This window comes from Triturus cristatus, chromosome 6, assembly GCF_964204655.1.
Source record: "Triturus cristatus chromosome 6, aTriCri1.1, whole genome shotgun sequence".
In the NCBI taxonomy this organism is placed as follows: Eukaryota; Metazoa; Chordata; class Amphibia; order Caudata; family Salamandridae; genus Triturus; species Triturus cristatus.
Genome location: NC_140589.1, coordinates 1,760,749,177 through 1,760,770,066, shown reverse-complemented (window position 1 = coordinate 1,760,770,066; position 20,890 = coordinate 1,760,749,177). Strand labels below are relative to the sequence as shown.

The 20,890-nt window shown below is 45.0% G+C and overlaps 1 protein-coding gene across 2 annotated transcripts in view; it reads left to right on the top strand.

Moving 5' to 3' along the window:
- LOC146821941 (xanthine dehydrogenase/oxidase-like) overlaps positions 1 to 20,890 on the top strand; it is a 452,547-nt gene that overhangs the window by 310,682 nt on the left and 120,975 nt on the right. For both annotated transcript variants that reach the window (XM_085613026.1, XM_085613027.1), the window contains exons 19-21: positions 6,792 to 6,911; positions 7,315 to 7,411; positions 12,794 to 12,918. In XM_085613026.1, the coding sequence (XP_085469152.1) occupies positions 6,792 to 6,911; positions 7,315 to 7,411; positions 12,794 to 12,918 (342 nt within the window). The remainder of the gene's footprint in view (positions 1 to 6,791; positions 6,912 to 7,314; positions 7,412 to 12,793; positions 12,919 to 20,890) is intronic.

Below are 20,890 nucleotides of genomic sequence, written 5' to 3'. Positions count from 1 at the left end.
ATACGGTCTGGGACTCGTTTAAGGCCTACATCAGAGGCATGGCCATGGCCAAGCATTCCGGGGTACTGAAATCTATACGTGGCAGACTTAAGGTGATAGAGACCCAGTTGGGGCAGCTGGAAGAGAGACAACGGTTGTCTCCCGACCCTGCTGCTGAGGCTCAGATCCAAGAGTTAGTCTCGGAATATCATGCGGAAGCAGACAGGGAGGTGCGGCATATGGGCAAGTATGCTACGGCCCGCGTATATGGGGAGAGCGAGCGCCCAGGCACTCTACTCGCGAGGATACTGCGCAATAGCCGGAAGCCCCTGGTCATAGACGAGCTGGTGACTGGGGATGGTGCAGTGGTCACTGGGGAAGCGGAGATCAGCGCTGAGTTTAGGAGCTACTATGCGGGGCTCTACACCTCCAGGGTGACACAGATGGAGGAGGAAATAGAGGACTACCTCAGCTATATCAAAATGCCCTTCCTAACCGACTCCCAGCGGGAGTTCCTGTCGCTCCCCATACAGCAAGATGAGATCTTGGAAGCACTTGCAGGAATGAAGGCAGGTATCGCCCCTGGAGCTGATGGGCTGACGGTGACATTTTATAAAACTTTTAAGGATCAGGTCCTCCCCCACCTGATCACCTTATTTGATAGCATATGCCAGGAGGGATACATCCCACGCTCTATGCGCGAAGCGCTTCTAGTAACCATTTTGAAGCCAGGTAGGCCACCTGACGTGTGTGGGTCATACCGGCCACTCTCACTCCTTAATGTTGATGCAAAATTATACGCAAAGGTGCTCGCCACACGTTTGGCGCTGCTGGTGCCGGAACTAGTGGCGCCGGAGCAGGCGGGATTTATCCCTGCCAGAAATCTTACATATAACATTCGTACAGTACTGGGGACAATGCAACATGTGCGCCCCGAAAATAAGGCTTTGGCCATTTTCCTTGATATGGAAAAAGCGTTTGACTCCGTGGAGTGGCCTTTTATGGTGCGTGTGTTGCGGAAGGTTGGACTGGGGGAACCCTTTCTGCAGATGGTGGGAGCTTTATATTATCAGCCGGCGGCCAGGCTATGTATGGGTGGCCGGGTTTCAGAGGCCTTTGGGATCAGCAGGGGGACTAGGCAGGGCTGCCCACTCTCTCCCATCCTCTATGCCCTTGTGGCGGAACCTTTGGCGTGAGCAATCAGGGAGTACCACCGGTACGAGGGCATTAATTTCCCCACTTACCAAATTAGCATTTCCGCATATGCTGACGACACGCTGCTCTACGTTCGGGATCCGGAGAAGAACCTTTCGTCAATATTACGAGAGGTAGTCCGGTTCGGCGCGCTGTCAGGCCTTAGAGTGAATTGGAACAAGTGGCTGGCGTTCCCGCTGACGTCGGTTACGGCCCAGTTCCCTATGGAATATCCGCTGCAATGGACAACAGACTCGGTCAGGTACCTAGGGATCCGGCTACATACAGACCCTGAGGTGCTCCTTAGAAAAAACTATGGAGTGGCGTACGCCAAATTGGAGGAGGAGGTTGAGTCGTGGAATCGTCTGCCTTTATCCCTGATGGGCAGGATAGCTATCATGAAGATGGTCATCTTACCGAGATTCTTGTTCCTTTTCACCAACATCCCCATTGTATTGTCCAAGGCCTTTTTTAAGCAGCTAACTCAAACCCTGATCAAGTTGGCCTGGGGGGGCAAACAACCTAGAGTACAGTGGAGGGTGCTAACTCTTCCGTATGACAGGGGAGGTCTAGGGGCCCCGGACTTGGAGACAGGGTCACACAGGCGGCGCACCTACACGCATGGATTCATGCCAGCGCGGATGTCCCCCACGTCATCCTGGAACGTCTGTTTGTGGATCCGCTACCGTTGCCTGCGGTCGCCCTCCGGCCTGTGGATCGCTCGGTGGGGCGACTTGACTCCCTCACAACCACGACTCATGCATGGCAAGCGCTGAGGAAGGCGCATGGCTGTGCGCTGCTGTACTCACCTCTGCTACTGGTGGACTGGGTGCATTGGCTCCCCCGGTTAAGGGAGAGGGGAGTTGTCCATGCATTAAAGGCACTGGGCGTTGAGCGGATGGAGGACTTATTTGTGGATGGGATAGCCAAAACGTGGGACCAACTTGTGCCGGCTCTATCCGCCCCCACTCTCCTGCAGCGCTTCCAGTTTCATAGGGTAAGGCTGGCGTTATCTGCTGCGCTGGGCCCTGGCATGGCGGAGCCCCAGGAGGTACCGGAACTCACCTACATAATCAAAACGACCGCGCCACCCAAATTGATCTCTAACCTTAAAAGAATCGTAGACCAGCAACCGGAGCGTCAGTCCGTCACGGCGCGGCTGGCCTGGCAGGATGACCTGCATTTCGAGCTTACTGACGAGATGTGGAGGTATTGCTGTCTCAGCACCAAGACGATATCTCTCAACGGTCGGCACAGGTTGGTGCACTTTAAGTTCCTGCAGAGGGTGTATTATACCCCGGAAAGACTGCATCGGTATGGGCTTCGGACTTCGGCGGAGTGCGAGCGCTGCCATTTCCCGGTGGCTGACTTTATCCATATGGCTTGGCACTGCCCGGGAGTCGCTAAGTTCTGGACTGAGGTGTTCTCGGAGCTGAGCCGGGTCCTGGGCACCGTGGTTGCCCCCAACCCGGCCTTGGCACTGCTGGGGTACTCCCGGCCTCTACCGGTGGCTCTGCGGCGCCTGGTTGACATGGCGTTACTTGTTGCTAGAAGAGTTGTGGCACTCTGTTGGATGAGGGGGCCTCTCCCCACCAAGAAACGATGGGTTAGCGACCTGCTGTATTGCAGCACTCAGGCCGAGATATATAGTGAATTATTGCCGTCAAAGAGTCGTCCTAAAAATTTCTGGGGCTTATACAGAGCGTATCTCGCGGCCGAGGCCTCGGTGCAGGCAGCTGGTGGGAGCTCCCAGGAGGTGGCGCACGTAGCGCGAGTCCCTGCAGAGAGCGCACTGGCTTCTGACATAGACCCAGGGTGAACGTGTGGCGGAGCGGTGCGAGTTTGTGTGTAGTGCTGGGGTTTTTCTTTTTTTTTTCTTTTTTCTTTTTGTTCGATGGCCTGGTGAGTGGGCCTGCAGCAGGCCTCAAGGGGTCTTTATTGCGGGGGTTCAGTGAGAGTCAATGTGCGGAGCGGAGTGCTGTGCTGTCCGACAGTGGCGTGGTGCCACAGCTGCCTGAGCGGGCCTGACGTGAAAGTGGACACACACGGGCGGGGTAGTTTGTCCGGAATCGACATTGTGCGTGCGAGGGGTGGGTGGGAGGCGGGTGTTTGGGTGGTGATAGGATCTCATATGGGAGTGGTTTGGTCTGCCTGTTCTGGATGATTGCCAACGGCTCTACGGGTTACTCTCGGACTACTATATAGGCTAGCTGAGGCATTGTCGCATTACGCTTTCTGGCTCCGTAGAGTGCAATAGTCTTGTATTTGGTATTTATGACGCCGCCGGTCCTCTGGGATGTCGGCTGAACGGCTGTGTTATTGACACTGTGGGGTCCTGCCCGTTTGGAGACCCTTTGTCATTGTTCATCGAACGGCGGGCTACTGCCCTGTGTATCTTCCTTTTGCCAATAAAGGTTTTTGAAATTTAAAAAAAAAAAAAAAAAATGCATGTTAAAACCAAATAAAAGAGCAGGGCAGCTATATGTCAAAGCTCATAGAAGAGAAGTGGACTGACATTAGGGAGGAGCAAAAGCATGATGGGGTAATGGGGGCATTAGAGGAAAGATAATAATGAGCAATCATTGGCAATGCCTATAGGTCACATGTTTAAAAGGGTGCCCCACTCTAATTGCTTTGGCAATGCGTATTTGAAATATATATACAGTTGCATTATAGTTAGGTGTTGAGATAAGCACTAATGTTTAAAAACTAAGAAAACTACTTATATTTCCCATTTATACTGTAGTTAACTAACTATAACTTGTTCCCCTTGTTGCACTGCTAATGATCTCATATATTACATCACCCATGACATGATAAATTATGTAATTGATGACACCACCCAATCCCCCCGCAAGTGCCCAAACCCCCGCTACGCACAGCCTTCAGTCAGGCCCTGTGTCTAGCTCTTTTGTGGGTGCCCAACCCCCATAGTGCATGGCCGACCTGGCTTTCGGTCAGTCCCTGTGCCTAAATCCCCTGTTGGCACCATTGTGCATGGCTACAGGGGATTGTCTGCAGGGACTCACCTCCAGCAAATAACTATTCAGGAGAGCGAATTATTTTTTTATCTTAAATAGAGTTTTCTTTATCTGTGGAGAGCTGATAGTATATAGAGGCATCCAGCAATTTAATAAGTAAGTGGTATTTGTTGAAATGGCATCGCGTCACCACCCATTTGCTCTTACTTTGTGTCGTTTATTTGTTCTTCTTGGTTCAAAAAAGGCACTAGGAGTCTAATCTTCCATAAGAAGAAAATCACAACAGAGAAGGCTAGAAAGTACATACAGAGTTCTGGTTGACCGCCCAATTTATAATGACGCCAGATGTTGGCAGACGGTTTACTCCATCACAATGGTGACGGATAGCCCCTCTACCAAAATATAAATCCCATAGGATATCATGGGATTTATATTTCGGCAGGCGGGACATCCATCACCGTTGTGATGGAGTAACCCATCTGTAATGATCTAAATCAGGCCCATAGATACAACAGAATACATGCATACACACAGTTGTAGTGAAATCACTTATAGATGTTGCCTCTATATTGTAGGAGTAAATGCACTTGTGCGGTCAAGTAAAGAAGCCTGCTGTCTCCTTGTTTTGGTAATCCATAAGAGGGTGTCTGCGGTATCTCCGGAAGTACTGATATTGGCTTATACATTCAAAGTGACATACATCCCTGTCCTGTGCCAGGGCAAGTTTCAAGGAAGAAGGCGTTTGCCCACTGAAAAGATGCAGGCTTTCTGGCAGCTAAGCCGCAGTTGGCCCGATGTCCAATCCTTATATATTCCTAGACACTGAGCAGGTATCAAAGCTTGATCTGGATAAAGACTTTCACAGCATCAAGCAAGATGCCGTCAATGGAACAAAGGAACCTGTGCATTGATACTTCAAGCCATCTGCTTGTTACCATGTTGTTTGCCCTTGGTATGCAGAAGCTCTGGAATGATTGCAGAGCTACTGGTGACCTCCATTACCATGTGCAAGATAAAAGATAAAGCCACTTTGATGCCTCCTTAGTGCTATGGGTAGCATGCAGGGCAGCTGCCCTAATGTTGAAGCCTTGGACCAGGAGACAAAGTCTTGCCAGTTCTGGTCATGGAGGTCAAAAAGGCACTTATTACCTCCAAGTGCACACGCTGACACGAACATGCATACACCTAGCACTCTCACTCTATCTGTCTCTCATTCCTCATCCCTCTATTCACGATCCGTGTTCGGCTTCTTTCAGCTTCAGGTACTATCTCTAGGCAGCGCCGAGATGCCCCAGGGTGAGTCGTGCGCTATAGAAATAAAGATAACATAACAACATAACATAACTATCCCGAGGATTCATTCTCTCTGTGTCGCTGCTTGCCCTTCCCATGTCCTGACGTCAGAGTGTGAGTCATGGAGCAGTAGAAGGTCAGAGTTGCACAGCCAATAGCTCTCGTGTGCATTTTGAGTTCCGAGTAAAACATAAAAATTGCCTTTTGCAATGAATATAAAACAAATAAGCTACTTTTATATAAATAGTGCACCTGCGAATGAGAATGGGATGTGTGATGACTCAGTATACTTTTGACATGTAAAATGGTCCCTCGTGCATTGCAATGCAAGCACTCCATGGGAGACCGACTCATGCACTAAATACCCAGAGTAATATGGTGAGAGATATAGTACTCCTCTGGGCAGAAGCCAGACTTAATGCTTTATGACTGGACATTTGTGTCATTTTATCCTAAATGCAAGGATTGCTCTCCGAGGCATTCAGAAGGGGGGGGGGGAGACAAAATAGAGACATGATATTATAAGGGTAAGAAGAACATGAATGTGAGAATGAAGGAGATAAAGACTGGAATAGAAATCCAAATAGAGAACTGCAATTGGACAAAAAGCCCTTCCCTGTTCCAGGTTGAGAGAGCTGATTAGTTGTTTTTTGTTGTTTGTGTTTTGTATTTGATAGAAGAAACTGAATAGAAACAGCTCCATGTAATCGCTATGTTTACTCATTAATAGGATTGGGCAAAGTTGCAGGCTTTCATTTCTGTGCACTTCGCTAAGTGATGTTAAATATAAATGTGGGAGCAACGATCTGTAAAAATGGGTTTTCAGAACAAAAATCAACAAATTACATGTCGGTTTTTCTTTGAGTCTAAAGGTATGATTGAAAAAGATAATCAGTAAGAATTTACTTTATTTGATTAAAATATAATCATAAAAACAAGACATACATACCACACATATACAAAAAAGATAATTAAAATGACCAAAAATAATATAAAAGTGCGAATTTTAAAACTAAGTAGCAGCAAAAATGTTAATGATGTAACAAGGAAATAAGTGTTACTGTCAAAATGTAAGAAGAAGGCCCAGAGTTGCAAGGAGACCCAGAGAGTGTAAATGTTTCATTAAAACAGCTACCAAAATAAATAGGATCCTCGCGATCGCATACCCTAATATTGCAGGCATAGAGAGCACAGGGGAGACAAGATAATCAGAATTTCAAACCTCTCTATATATACATATACATATATAAAGATCATGAATTTTGCCCAAGTCTACTGGAGGCATAAATACCTTACCCATCCCTGCCTGCACTGCAGTCTAAACACAGCTTCTACTTTCTGCAGGTAACCTGCGTTGGGCATCTTATTGGTGGAATTATTGCAGACACCAAAGATCATGCCCAGAGAGCTGCTAAATCGGTTAGGGTGACATATGAAGATCTTCCCCCAATCATCACCATTGAGGTAAGGATAACAACGTCATACAGACAGCTGTATATTTACTAATAAACTGACCACTGTGAAGTCAATTTATGTAATGCACAATTGTTGAAGTGTAACACATTGGATAGTTTCAGGTGATTGTGTATATTTTTCTATCTTAGATATGTCTACATGTTCTAAAGCACTGGAATCCATTATCTATCAATATCTTAGGGTGTTAAAATGTAAAAGTAGCTATTTATGTCCAGAAGGTGGTGTATCATCTATTTTCATCACATGTTGTACCAGATAAATAATGTTTCCCTGCAACAGACTAAAAACTATCCGGATGCCAAATATGTGTAATTCTTCAGGACTTTGGACAACTCCACTAAATTGTTTCCTATTTGTCAATAGATCATTAATTTCTAATATTGATCCCCAGGAAGCGATAGAGAAGCAGTCCTTCTATGGGTCACGCAAGAAGATAGAGAATGGAAACATCCGGCAAGGATTTGAAGATTCGGACTATACACTGGAAGGTGAGTTTAAAACCTACGCGTCACTCTCATAGCGTGTGACCAATCCTGTCCGTTGAAGAACAGTCAGTATTTGAATATTTTCAAATTGATATGTAAAACACGATTCAGAAAATTAGTTTATGACTGCACAGCATCCAATGATCTCTCTTTTAGCAAGTGATTGATCTGCCCTTCAGGTTGTGATCTTACTTCTTGAACATGACCTTTCTTTTAAGGACATGTTATTTTATTGTAATGGTTACATATAAGGCGCACTTGTTCTCAAGCAGCCATCACAATGCAAATGGACAGTATATGAGTATTAGGTAGTATAAATGGTCATATATGTGACAACATATCCACAGAAAAAAGCCTAGTTAAGGTGAAGCTACATTTTGGATTGATTAGAAAACTGCACACATTTATGGTTACAAATTAAGACAGAAAAACAACTGGAACTCTTCTTATATGGTTCCACTCTGCAATCCATGACTTATGCAACAGCTGTGCAAACCATAAACCTCACACTAGGTGCAATGCTCATGCAACGATCTTGACCATGAGCAGCAGGGAGGCTTGTACAGGGCCTGTCACATGGTAAAGCCCTGCATGCAACCGCTACAGACAGCCTTGAAGGACTTTGGACTAAATAAAGACGAGCTTTTTTATGCAGATTTTTAAGAATTGGTGTTGGTACACTTTTCAGAGTGGGGGTGCTGCCATCAATGTTACATGAAATAAAGTAAATTAAATAAAAGGTTGTGAGAAAGCCATGTGTCACACAAAGAACAAGAGTAGCAAATGAGCCGCACCCATTCAGCAGGTGAGTGCTAAGGGAGTAGTATGTAGCGGGTGGCGCATTTTGGGGCACAGTGTCACTTACAGACAGGCATTTTTCAATTTAAATCTCCACAAAATATGCACTGACATGCAGTTTTACAGCTTAACCTATATAGTGCACAAACGATAATGTGTGAAAATATTCACCATTTGAGTATCACCAAGTAAAGTGTCTTGATTTGTTTTAATACTATTACAATCTTTGTTTCCATCGAACTTCAGAATTACAAATAATGTGCTTCATTTCTTCTTTCCTAACTGCTGATATATTTTGACATTTTTGTACAGTTCATGTACAAGTATTTAAATATTATTGTGTTATTGTGTTGGATGAAAAGCTGACAGCCTTTTCTTTCACACTCCTTGTACCACAAGAAGATTGTCAGATAGTTCACTTTACAAAATCCTATAATTTTGCAGCCACAAAAACGAAAGTAAACACCAAGCTCCATGTAAAAGAATAAACAGCTGTTTGTCAGAAGACATAGCCTGTCTTTGAATGCACAGCAAATGTGACCAGATAAAAACAAAATTTAAAGAGATGTGTATTGCTCTTTGACCTTCTGAACACCAGCATTGTCATTTTGCAACAGCTACGCACTCCTACTTCCAGCCCCTATGTTTGTGGGAGGGTCTCAGTCTCAGAAGAAATTTCTGTTAAATTTTGAAAGTTGTGAGACATAATTATCTACCACTAAGATGAGCATGCCCGTGAAGTGAGCTAGCCCAGCTCCTGCAGATTGTGCCCCCACACAACAGCCCTCAGTGGGTTTCCATGGGCGATGCATCATCCTTATGTCCTGTGCCTGTATTGTCTGCTTCTGATCATGTATACCAACAACATTGAAAAACTAGAGCGGCGCAGTGTCTTAGGTGGCATTCTGTGTTTGCAGGCACACAAAGCTCTCAGCCATTCAGCAGCAGAGCCGAGAAGCTGATACAGGAGCGATCCTTCCAATACTAAAAGTGCTACAAAATTGTAGGACCCATTTGGCAAACAACCTCAAGCACTTACGATCACCTCCACAATGGGAGTCGTCTCAGTCTCACGGATGTAGAGCTCACTGAGCTGCCCAAAAGAAGAGCCTAGAGGCCTGCATTGTCTACGCTTGGTGAGCTGCTCTCAGCAGTCCAATAAGCCGCCCTTGAGGAGGTTGTCGTGTCTCTGAGCCACAGAGAGCAGAGAGTGGTAGGCGGCAATGGTTTTTCTCTGAGCTGCTGCTTTTTTCATGGCCAAGCAAGGATGACATTGACCCTAGTAAAGGCATGGGGAAATGGCCGCTGAGGCTCACTAGTCCAGTAGCAAAGAGCAGTTGTAATTGTGATTTAGTGAGCTTTGCACACAGCTGAGCACTGGTGCCATGACACATGACATTAAAACCTTTGTTTCCATCAAACTTCAGAATTACAAAAATGTGCTTCATTACTTCTTTCCTAAGTGCTGATATATTTTGAAATATTTGTACAGGTCATTTATAAGTATTACATACTATTGTGTTAGAAAAAAACTGAAAAGTTTCCTTTCACAGTCCTTGTACCACAAGAAGATTGTCAGATTGTTCGCTTTACAAACCCCTATAATTGTAAAGTACACAACTGATAGTTGAGCCCCTGAATATTATTCTACCAGAGCTCTAGTTCAGATTGGTCAGGCAATGCACATTATCCTTATAGCTGAACTAAGGCTCATCTTTAAAAACAATGATTTCAGAAATAATTTTGACAACGTGGAAGACTCAGAGTGTTCTAACAGAGCAGTTTTGAAGAGGGTTTGAATTTTAACTTTATTCTTGGACAGCTGTATTCTCTGGTCTGGCTTTCTGTGACTAAAATAAAAGTACAGCCATTCTTATGCAACAGCCATTCTTTGTGCAAACTTATTTTCACTAATGCAACCGGACTACATTTATACAGACATTTCATTTTAGAGTAAAAACTCTGCCATTCATCATGTTCCAGAACATACGACTGGACAGAATTGAGCCACGGATGGGATGGTAGAATAAGCTAGTAAAGGCAATAGTGCTAATCCCTCCATCACATCTGAGAGAGGGACTGTGGACAGTTAGGGACTTGCCCTAGACAAAATTCAAGGAGCAGCAGAAATTCAGAAGGCAAGCTGTGTCAAGATTTACCACCTGGCAGGCTTCTCAATGACTCTTCTCTGCCAGCAGTCTGTACAAGCAAGACCCTTCCAATCAAGACAGGTTTATTAAGCGCGGCTAATCACCCACAAGGGTATGCAAGCGCTGAGGTCCAAGCTGCTCAGTGCATCAGTTGAATAGCCAGGTCTTGACTCTGATCCTGGACAGAAGGTGATGTCCGGAGATGGAGGGGATGGGTGTTCCAGGACTTGGCAGTGAGATGCGAGAAGGAGCAGCCTCCACTGGTGCTTCAGCGGACGCAAGGGGTGTGAGCTACAGAGAGGGAGGTAGATCTCAGAAGTCTGGTAGAAGCTTAGTCAGTGGTTGATATATGCTGGTCCTCTGATGTACAGGCCTTTGTAGATATGTGTCAGAATCTTGAATAGGCATCTCTTGTGGACACGGAGCCAGTGGAGTTTCTTTAGGTGAGGGGTGCTGTGGGCCCATTTGGGGAGGTCGAGGATGAGTCTGGCCACTGCGTTCTGAGTGGTCTGTAGTCTCTTGAACAGGTGAATGGAGATTCCTGCGCAGAGTGCATTGCCATAGTCCAAGCAGCTGGTGAGGAGGACTTAAGTTACGGTGCATCTGATGGAGACTGGTAGTCATTTGAAGATCTTTAGGAGCATGCGCAAAGTCAAGAAGCAGGCGTAAAAGACTGTGTTAATCTGATACTTCCTGGTAAGTTGGATGTCAAAGATGATGCTGAGGTTCCGGGCGTGGTGTGTTGGGGCGGGAGCGGGTCCCACTGCAGCAATCTGCCAGGATTCATCCCACGGAGAGGTGTTGTTACAAAAAAAAAGTACTTCAGTCTTGTCTGTGATGAGTTTGAAGCAGTTGTTTTGCATCCAGTCGGTGACGTTGGTCATGCACAGATGAAAGCTGGCTCTTGTGGTGGATGGGTCTTCGAAAAGAGAGAGGATCAACTGGGTGTCATCTGCGTAGGAGATAATGTTCAGTCTGTGGTGTCTGATAATGTTGACCAGAGGGGGTCATGTAGGCTTGGAACAGAGTAGGGCTGAGGGTGAGCCCTGTGGGATGCCGCAGATGATGTTATTGGGCTTCGAGGTGAAAGGTGGATTTTCTGTGTTCTCCCAGAGAGGAAGAATGTGATCCAGCCAACAGACAATGGAATAGGTATAAATAAATAAATAAACAACACCTATTCCGTCGTCTGTCAGCCTCTCCCCCGGCCGCACCCTGCCACGCCTCACCGCGCTTACCTGTGCCGGCCGCCGCTGCTGCTGATGTTGACTTTCCTCAATTTCCTCTAACCCCAAGATTCCTTTCGGTGACAGTGCGCCTAAAAACCTAGCAAACTAACATGTTCCTTGGCGTGTCATTTACACACTCTTCCATAGTGCCAGTGTTTTGCAGATCATGTCCTGTGGCACTAACCCCCCTATTGTGTGCTTATTTGCAGTGTGTTATGAACCTATCCTTTTACACAACGTGTTGTGGCCTCCATGCTCTGTATACTGTGCTTCTCATCCAGTACTTTGCAATGCGTCTTGGGGACTGCTCTTTGCACATTTATTTTCTGTAGTCTTGTTATAGACAGCTTTACTTGCTTTGAAACAAATACTTCAACCTAAACTTAGAATGGAATTAGTATCTGTCCCTTACATAATTGGATATTTGTCTTGTCTAGATCAACACCCTCCTCGTGATTTAATGACTTTCCTTCTTTATTCTTGTACTTATCCCACCCCTGGAGCACATAGGTTTCACCCTCCTTTTTGATTGGTTCATGTATTCTGCCACTACTGATGGCATGGAAAGTTTTTCTTTTGCATGTTTATGTGTTATTCCATGTACCACATTGCGTCTAGCCACAGTATGGCGGCCATCCTGGAAGGATACACAAAATAAAATTCCAAGCTGGCTGTCTGCCTTCATTGGCTTTATTGGTGTAAGCATCAACCAATGGCAAAGTGACAATGAATGGCTTTAATAATGCTTGTTTCTGGGGTGGAGAGAAAGGATTCCTAAGGGAATTAAAATGAGAAACACCCCTTCTTTGGCCCCCATTTTATCTTCACCCCTTCGCAGATCTGCACGAAACTCAAACCAGACACACTTTTTTGAAACGTTTCATGCAGAGTTGCCAAAGTTATTAGCAACACAAACATGGCTTTTCAATGGGAATAGTGACCTAACCACAACTTCACACTGGCCAAAGTCCTGCTAACTCTATTCACAGACATTGGTGCTGGAGTCATTTCCCCCGGTGTGCAGGCATTTTGCTGCAGAAGAACATCAAAAATACAAGTTCCGAAATAAATGGCCAACGACTGCGTTCCTGTGAGCTACTGAATTCTAGAACCTTTAAAGCGTGTTTGTCATTCCATCAATGAATATTTCACTGTAAATTCCCAAACCCTCTTCAGATGTTTTCGCTATTACTTATTTTTCTTGATAGGAGAGATACATATTGGTGGGCAAGAACACTTTTACATGGAAACAAACTGTACCCTTGCTGTGCCAAAGAGGGAAGATGGAGAAATGGAGCTCTTTGCATCCACACAGAACCCAACAGAGACACAGGTAAGGGATGCTAAAGGCCAGGGTTATCACAAAGAGACTTCTTTGTGGTGTCCTGAAGAGCTGATCACTGCAGTTTGCAAACATGCTTGTCTTGCCCTGGGTAGATTGTCTTTAATAAAAAGAAACGCGTCGAAAGAGTCAAGGCTGTATTTTCATAGAATGAGTTCGAATTGACCTCAAGAGAGAAACATTTCAATCTGTTGTAACCTTTACCTGCAAACATTTAATTCTCCACTTGAATATTTTCCTCTTCTTATGCTGACCTGAAAACTTTGGGGTGGAGGCCACCCGGGACCAACCTTCCCCCGTCCGTCATTTACACATTTAATCACCTCCCAGACACTTTACAGGTGTGATTGAAACGTAAAACGTCGATGACCATTCTTCGCCCACACTGCATAAGATAATGATTCTCCTGCTGAAATGCATTATGCACGTGCGCCTGGGCAGCTCAGGAGACCAAAGCACCAGGCACTGATACTGGATAGATATATTTTTTTATAATGTTTTAACGTGAACAAGAAAATTATGGGACCAAATCACATTTGTCTGCCTGACACATGCTAAAGTTTTTAATTTATTCCCAGGGCCACTACAATTGTGCTACAATGGAGGACCGAAAAGGCAAACTATGGGTCCAAATAGGACACATTACGTTGTAGTATTTTTCCTTAATTTATCCTTTTATCACAGATAAAAACTGTCTCAGCAAAGGTGTCACCTCAGTAACAGTTCGAAACGTTAATACAGAATTCAGCACCTGAAAGTTACCAGTCATTATTTGAAAACGGACTGTCACCGCCTAGCAGCTCACGTGGTCCTTTTTGAATAACTTTTGACCAGTTTGAGACGATTGTTGTTTTTTAACCTGCAAATTATTCATTGATCTTGTGACAAGTGCAATGAATCCATAATTGTGTGGAAATCGCAGAAGGCGCAGAATTGCATGATTCCATGCTTCTGCTTATTCCTATTTAACATATTAATAAGTATGCATAAACACAGGTGTTTGCACCATAATGACACAATTGCATGTTTTAACTAGTGAACATTTGAGCGGTGCTTAAGAGAGACTCGTGCACATGCATCACATGTATGGTGAACACCCACACATCTTTATTACAAAGCAGTGACCCATAAACGTTTGTAAATGCGTTTTCCAAACTTGTCCACGTATTTGAGTGACACCGAAATGTTTCACGTGTAACCGGTACACGAATTTTAAGTTATTCATGTCAGCAGTGTGTCTATGGGATGAGGAACCAAACAGGATTGTCAGGGCAAGATTTGTTTCCTGTATCTTTTACGGAAAAATTCCAATCACACATTGGTTCATTTTGTAGGGCATTTATAATGGTGTTGTCACTCGGTTTATAGGGGTACAGTATAAATCAGGTCGTCTTGGTCAAGTGGATTCCGTAGGATTCTCTAAATTTCGGGCATAACGCCGCTTCAGAGAGTTGCAGTCAGTGGCTGTGGATGAGGAACCACCTGCTGTTCATTAGAAGGATACTGCAAGACTCCAAGGAGTTCCGTCACCGTATAGGGGAACTAAGCCAAAGATCTTGTCGTTAGGACCGCGTCTTCTTGTGACTCCTGTATAAAACATTTTAATACATTTTTTGAAATTGATAGCGCACCAGCAGCTTATTTCATTTGCGATGTACATAGACTGACTAAGCATAAGGAAAGTCAGTTGCGAGCATACTAGTGGCATGGGGTGGAAGAACATGCTTGCCTGAGTTAGGTGAACGAAAGTCTCACTGCTTTGAATTTAATGTCCTAGTGGTAATACGGTCTGTTGGACCTGGCCCTTGCAGAGTTATCCAAAAACTTTATGCGCTCTTCCACCTATTTTTCCAACCCTCTGTTTGTTGGCTTTAGGACTCTGGGCACTTTACCACTGCTAATCAGTGCTAAGGTGCATGTGCTCTCTCGTTTAAACACGGTATGATTTGTTTACACCTGTTTGGCATATTTGATGTAGCTATAACTCCGTTGTACAGTGGTATCCCAGGGGCTGTAAATTAAATGCTACTAGTGGGCCTGCAGTGCTGCTTGAGCCCCCCACAGATGTAGCCTTTCAAACCTGTCTCAGGCCTGCCACGGCAGGGCTTGCGTGCACAATTTACTGCCACGTTGACTTGGCATTTAAAACTACTTGGTAAGCCTTAAACTCTCCTTTTACTACATCTAGGTCACCCCTAAGGTAGGCCCTAGGTAGCCCTATTGGCAGGGTGCTGTGTTAGTAAAAGGAAGTACATGTGCCTTTATTATGTGGCATCTCCTGGTAGTGACAAACAGCTTTTTTGTTTCTCACTACTGTGAGGCCTACTCCTCTCGTAAGCTAGCACTGGGAATTCTCTTATATGTATTTAGGTGGTAATTCCTGATCTGAAAGAAGTAGCGTTACCATGTTTGGTATGTTCAGATAAATCATGCTTACTGGTGTAGGTGGGTTTTTTATTACTATTTTCGAAATGCCACTTTTAGAAAGTGAGCATTTCTCTTTCATTATAACTCTAGTGCATTGCAGCCTGACTCCAATCCACGTCCAGCCTGGTTGACAGCTACACTTTGTGCATACTTTCCTGACAGCCACAACACAGGCAGGGCCGGGTGTGGCAAGAGAGGCATCTTCATCCAACTGCATACAGATAGTCTTTCTGGGCTGGGGGAGAGGGGGGCTGGGTGCACTTACATTTGTATAGGCTGTGTCCTGCCCTCACACAAAGGGCTGATTTATCCCCTACTGATGACTGGAGCAAGGGTTGGGGTTGAAAGGGGGTGCTGTACACTTGAAAGGTTTTCTTTGAAGTTGCCCCTTGAAATAAAGACATTTTGGAGTATAAGTACAGGGGCTCTGACTCCATGATTGTTAGAGCACTTTTGGATCAGGGACTGAACCTCTCTCAGAGTGATTGCTGTGCTGCGCAAAGGATCCATCGGGACTACTCGTCTGCTGTTGCCCTACTGCCTGCTGTTTGCTGGGTGGCCTAAAGGACTCACTGGATTGCTTTTCTGTTTGCTGCCCTGCTGCCAACTACTCTCTGACTGTGGGGTTCACTTAGCCCTGTGGGGCTGCCAGGAGTCACTGCCAAATAGCTCACTGGCTTCATTGTGCTGGCATGCCTGCCTCCTCATGACTCTAAAGTGCCTCCTAAGGAGCCCAGCGTGTGGGTAGCACTGTTACCTGCTTCTTGGATTCTCCTGTGAACAGCGCAAAAGGAGCTCTTTATAAATCCCCAGTGAGGTGCTTCATCATAGCCCCCACACCGCTCTGGCTAACAAGTCTCTCTTGGTGAAATTCCCCCACTCATGCAATGCCTTATTACAGCCCCTTTGCTCTGTTCACCCACGGGTTTCCCTGTTAGCTGCGGAGTGCCGCCTCATTGTGGTCAAGCGTCTGGAGAGAGGAGGGAGCTTATTTGCCTATCACCTTGTACTTTGTGGGGCCGAGCACTGTGTTAGTTGCTACAATGTGGGTGCTCTATGCTGAGTCAGGTCAGCCCAGCGCCCTGCCTCCAGCTGCCTTGCCGTCCCGAAAGTCCTTCCCCAAACCATGGCCAAGAGAGTCGCCACAGCGCCTGGGGAGGCCTCTACTGTTGCCATTTTTCACCCTGCACTGTTTACCAGGATTCCCACAGCCAAACTACTGGTTGCGGGCAACTGTGCATTTCAAGCGCTTCCAGTGGCTTGGAATCACAGCCACCCGGCGTTGTGGAGAGGACATGGGCAGCTCTGTTTTTCTTTGAACATTATTAACAGCGGTCCAAGAACCCGGGTGGGTCTTGGACACACCGCAAGTGCAGACCTACTTTTGCTTTGAAAGGCTGTGTTGATCAGCAGCTGCCTTCTTCAATATGCACACTGGGGACCCAGCCAGGTCTACCCGCAGAATTCGGCAGTGTGGTTGCCTCCCCTGCTTTTGCACCTACTTGGGGACACTTGAAGCACTGAATCTTGTGTATATATGATGAGTGAGTCCTCAACGGAGGCCCCCGCATCATTTATTTCAGGAAACAGTAACTACCATATTCCATGTAAGAGGCACCCAGAGACTTCTGTGTCCCACATGCTGTACTGGGCACCATAAAAGGCCGATTAGAAGTGCAAGGGTGCTGTGGGGTTGTGTTTTCTTGCTGATAAATATTATGCTTCATGTGTGCTTACTCCATAAACTGCTGCACTACATGCCCTGATACTATGACCCATATCATTTTGATTCTTGTTTATTCAGGATAACAAGTACCATTTCAGGACCTGGATGGCAGGCAAAATACTAATGCTACATGGAGAGTCATATGTTTTCTGCATTAACCTAACTGTTGAATTTTATTTCCTGATGTTATAAAGCATGTTGTCTTGATTTTTACTTGGTCAGGATAACGAGTACTACTCCAGTATTTGCATAATTTGCGCAGTATTTATGTTAATGTTTTATGTACAATATGCTATATATTTTTATGTAATCCTGTGGGGAGTCTCTTTTGTGGTGTATTCATTGTGTTACTGGTGTGAGGGTGTTGTGCAAACGCTTTTCACATTGCCTCTGATGATAAGCCTGACTGCTCTGCACCAACCTACCAGAGAGTGAGCACAGGTCATCTTTGTTGAGTAACTTATTTGACCTGACTAGAGTGACGGGATCTGCCTGGCTTTGGCACATATCCTAGCCAACCAGAAACTCCATTTCTAACACGGTCTCATACTGATGCTTCATATAACTATGCTTCCTGCACACTGTGATACATCATCAGACTATGGATTAACTCTCATAACACATCAATACTGTGAGGAAGCTTCTTCTCCACTCTCTAATGCTGCAGACCTCAGGGCAGGCCATGTGCAAGTGATACCTGCCTAGGAACACAGCTGAATTGTGGAATCATAAACATTGCCTGAATTTGAAGGTTCATTCAAAATTCCTGTGGCTCATGAATACCATAACACGGCAGCCCTGAATCGTTCAAGACACCGTAATTTACAGATGAGAAAGATAAATTCTGGCCGAACAACATTATATTCCAATGCAGGCCCCGTTCTTGCAGACTTTGGAAACATGGAAGCCAGCAGTTAGATCTTGCCTGCTGTCAAAAGTGTATCGAGCCATATTCAAAGCTGGTCCCTGATGCATATGAATGTTGTCTATTAAAGTAGGTTCAGGTGGGCACTTCCCATTTTATGATGTCATGTACAAAAGGGACCATCGTTCAATCCTGACATTGATGCACATTCATGCACCTCACCTTTTTCTTGCACTTTTTTATAGAACCGCCCAACTTAAATATGTTTTGCTTTTGATGACAAATGGTAGCCTTACTTCTTGCAAAGCTGCTACCGTGGCCAGTGTTAAAGCCTGGGATAGGTTTGCTGATTAACTGTATGACTGTCTGCTCGATTACATGTTTGGGTGTCTTTTTAATTGGTGAGCAGATGTTGTTTTAATGAATTTGGATTTTAGTTTTATTGTCAATTGCTTTAGGTTAATAATACAAGTTTTATTTAAGGTAAAATAAATGTTTTATTGATTGATTGATTTATGCTCCCTTTATATGCTCTGGCTTGACAGCACAGCTCTTCACAATACGATTATGTGAGAGCCACCAGGAGAGGGGCTTTGGCAACACCCACATATTGGGAGCCTGGAGCAAATGTTTTGATTGGGCAGACGTTGTGTGCTTACACAAAAAAGTACTTCTCATCTACACAGCTGTTTGATCATATCATTTATTCACCGAGCTGCCTGAGTTTGAACTATCAGATGCACCCACAAAGAATTGTAATGCTATTAAAGTGTCTTCAAGAGCTAGGTAATTTATGGCGTTTTTCTCTGAAAGCAGCACAGATGGGATGAGGCAGTCATTAATGTACATGGATCTTTAGGTCTGGCTTCACAGTGCATTCATAAGCTATTCCTATTGGCATTGCCAATGCTTTTTTTCTGAATGATGTCTATCTGATCACAGCGTAAATTGCAAGGCTTGTAGTAGTGCAACTCAACTCATAGGATGCAACCATAAATTGGTAATATTCTAGTGGTGGCAAGCGGGTATTTCATATTTTGAACCTAAGTCCAGTGATTTTGAGACAACCCCATTTTCAAAATGTTTTCATTTTACCTGGGGTATGGAGATATGGCAAAAAGTCATAATTATTGCAGTGTCTCGGTAGGCAGGAGGCAGGAAGTCTACAGAATGCTTGCCCTCTTTCAGCCTGAGAACCATCATTTATGCGGGCAGATGCTGAACAAAGCATTTCAGAGGACAAAAATAGAAAGCTGGCGAACATTATTCATGTCACTTCTAACAAATCATCCTTTCATGTTGGGAGGGCGGGCACACCTGCTGGTTCCAGTGAATCACAGAAGAAATTGTCTTCATGGTTGACAGGCTCATAGCAATGCCATTTTTCCTTCTTGAGGGGAAATCTCTAACTTTTCATTTTGGATAAGGACTTTTTAATATGGATATTGATGCGTTTATCAACAAAAATTAAGTATGGTCCTTTTTAATAAAAACATCCACCCCGAACTCCACATCTACCTCGGCACGCAAGAATGTAGTCGGGCAGGCCCTGCAACTGAGGCATGGGATTACTGATTGATGGGTCACAAGTGGGAGGGTGCATAGCTGGCAGGCAAACACGTGGGCAGGAATATGCATGCTTCAAAAAACACCATAAGGTCAGATGCCGCATGAGTTAGGAACACCTAGGCAATCAGGACATAGCACACTTAGGGGCCGAATCACAGAACTAATCTGAGATAAAATCAGTGGCGGCTGGTGACAATTGAAAGTGGTAGGGCATAAAACAATTCCTGTACTGCACTGTGGCGAGCGAGCGTATACACCAAGAGTGTGTCAATAATGTTCTAATTTAGGCTGTTGTGAGGGAACAAAGTTGGAGTGAAGAAGACGGAGATTTATGCTCACAATAAAGCGCTGTGTAAATCGGTTTGCCAATACGCGTCGCTATACCCTCAAGTTAAGAAATTTGTCTGAAAAGAGTCCGGGGTACACCTTATATGAAGACTGCATATTTCAACGTAAATATTTTGTTTTTTTGTTTGTTTTTTTACAAATTTGGATTCACGCCTATCACACTAATCACCAAAAGCTGCACTGAATATAATATTTCAAAGTTTGCTGCAAAGTGGGAAAAGATGTGCTTAATTTAACTTTGTACACATATTAATAGGGGCACAAAATCCCCATTATATTTATAGGCAGCAAAACTGGCACCCGCTGCAGTGTTTTCATTTTGCACCATGTAAATATGACTACAACGAGCGGGGGTGATTCATTTTTTATTATATTTTATTATTTTGTGTTCTCACAGTAGAGGGCAGCTCATCTCCCTATACCAGATGCTCTGACAGAACACACAAGCTGATGTTATTTCAGTGATTGTCATAGGACAACGAGATTCGCACTGAGAAATCAAATTTCAAGGCTAAAGTATAATGCACCGTGGTTGTGCATAGTGTGCAGTCTTCGCCAAGTGCGGGGTTTGCACTTTCCAGTTAACACACAGAGGGGGGACACTTGTAGCTGTGTTGATAGTGTCATTGGCAGCGCTGGCAGGGGCAATGGGGGAAACTAGCTACAGTGGCCTCCTGACGAGAGCCTGCAACTTATTTTTGTTTTTATAAATTAAGCACTGCCCACGCAGCCCTTCATATCCCCTGGTCGTCCCCTCCTGTCCCACACCCAGCCCCACAGAGGCCCGCACTACCCTTCCCTCACAGTGATTACTGCCAGTCTCACCAAGGCCTGCACACACCTCTCCACTCACTCGGGGCTCCTTTCTGGACTGTTTACATTCTAATTTGCAGATTTGAAGCGGGGATTAACAAAGCTTCCGTTGAGGTCAGGCTAAGCACACAAACCTGACATCTGACAATCAGTTCCCAGACTCTGGTTGTAAAAATACCTCACAGTTCTCTGTCTGGCGGGAGTTCAACACTTTA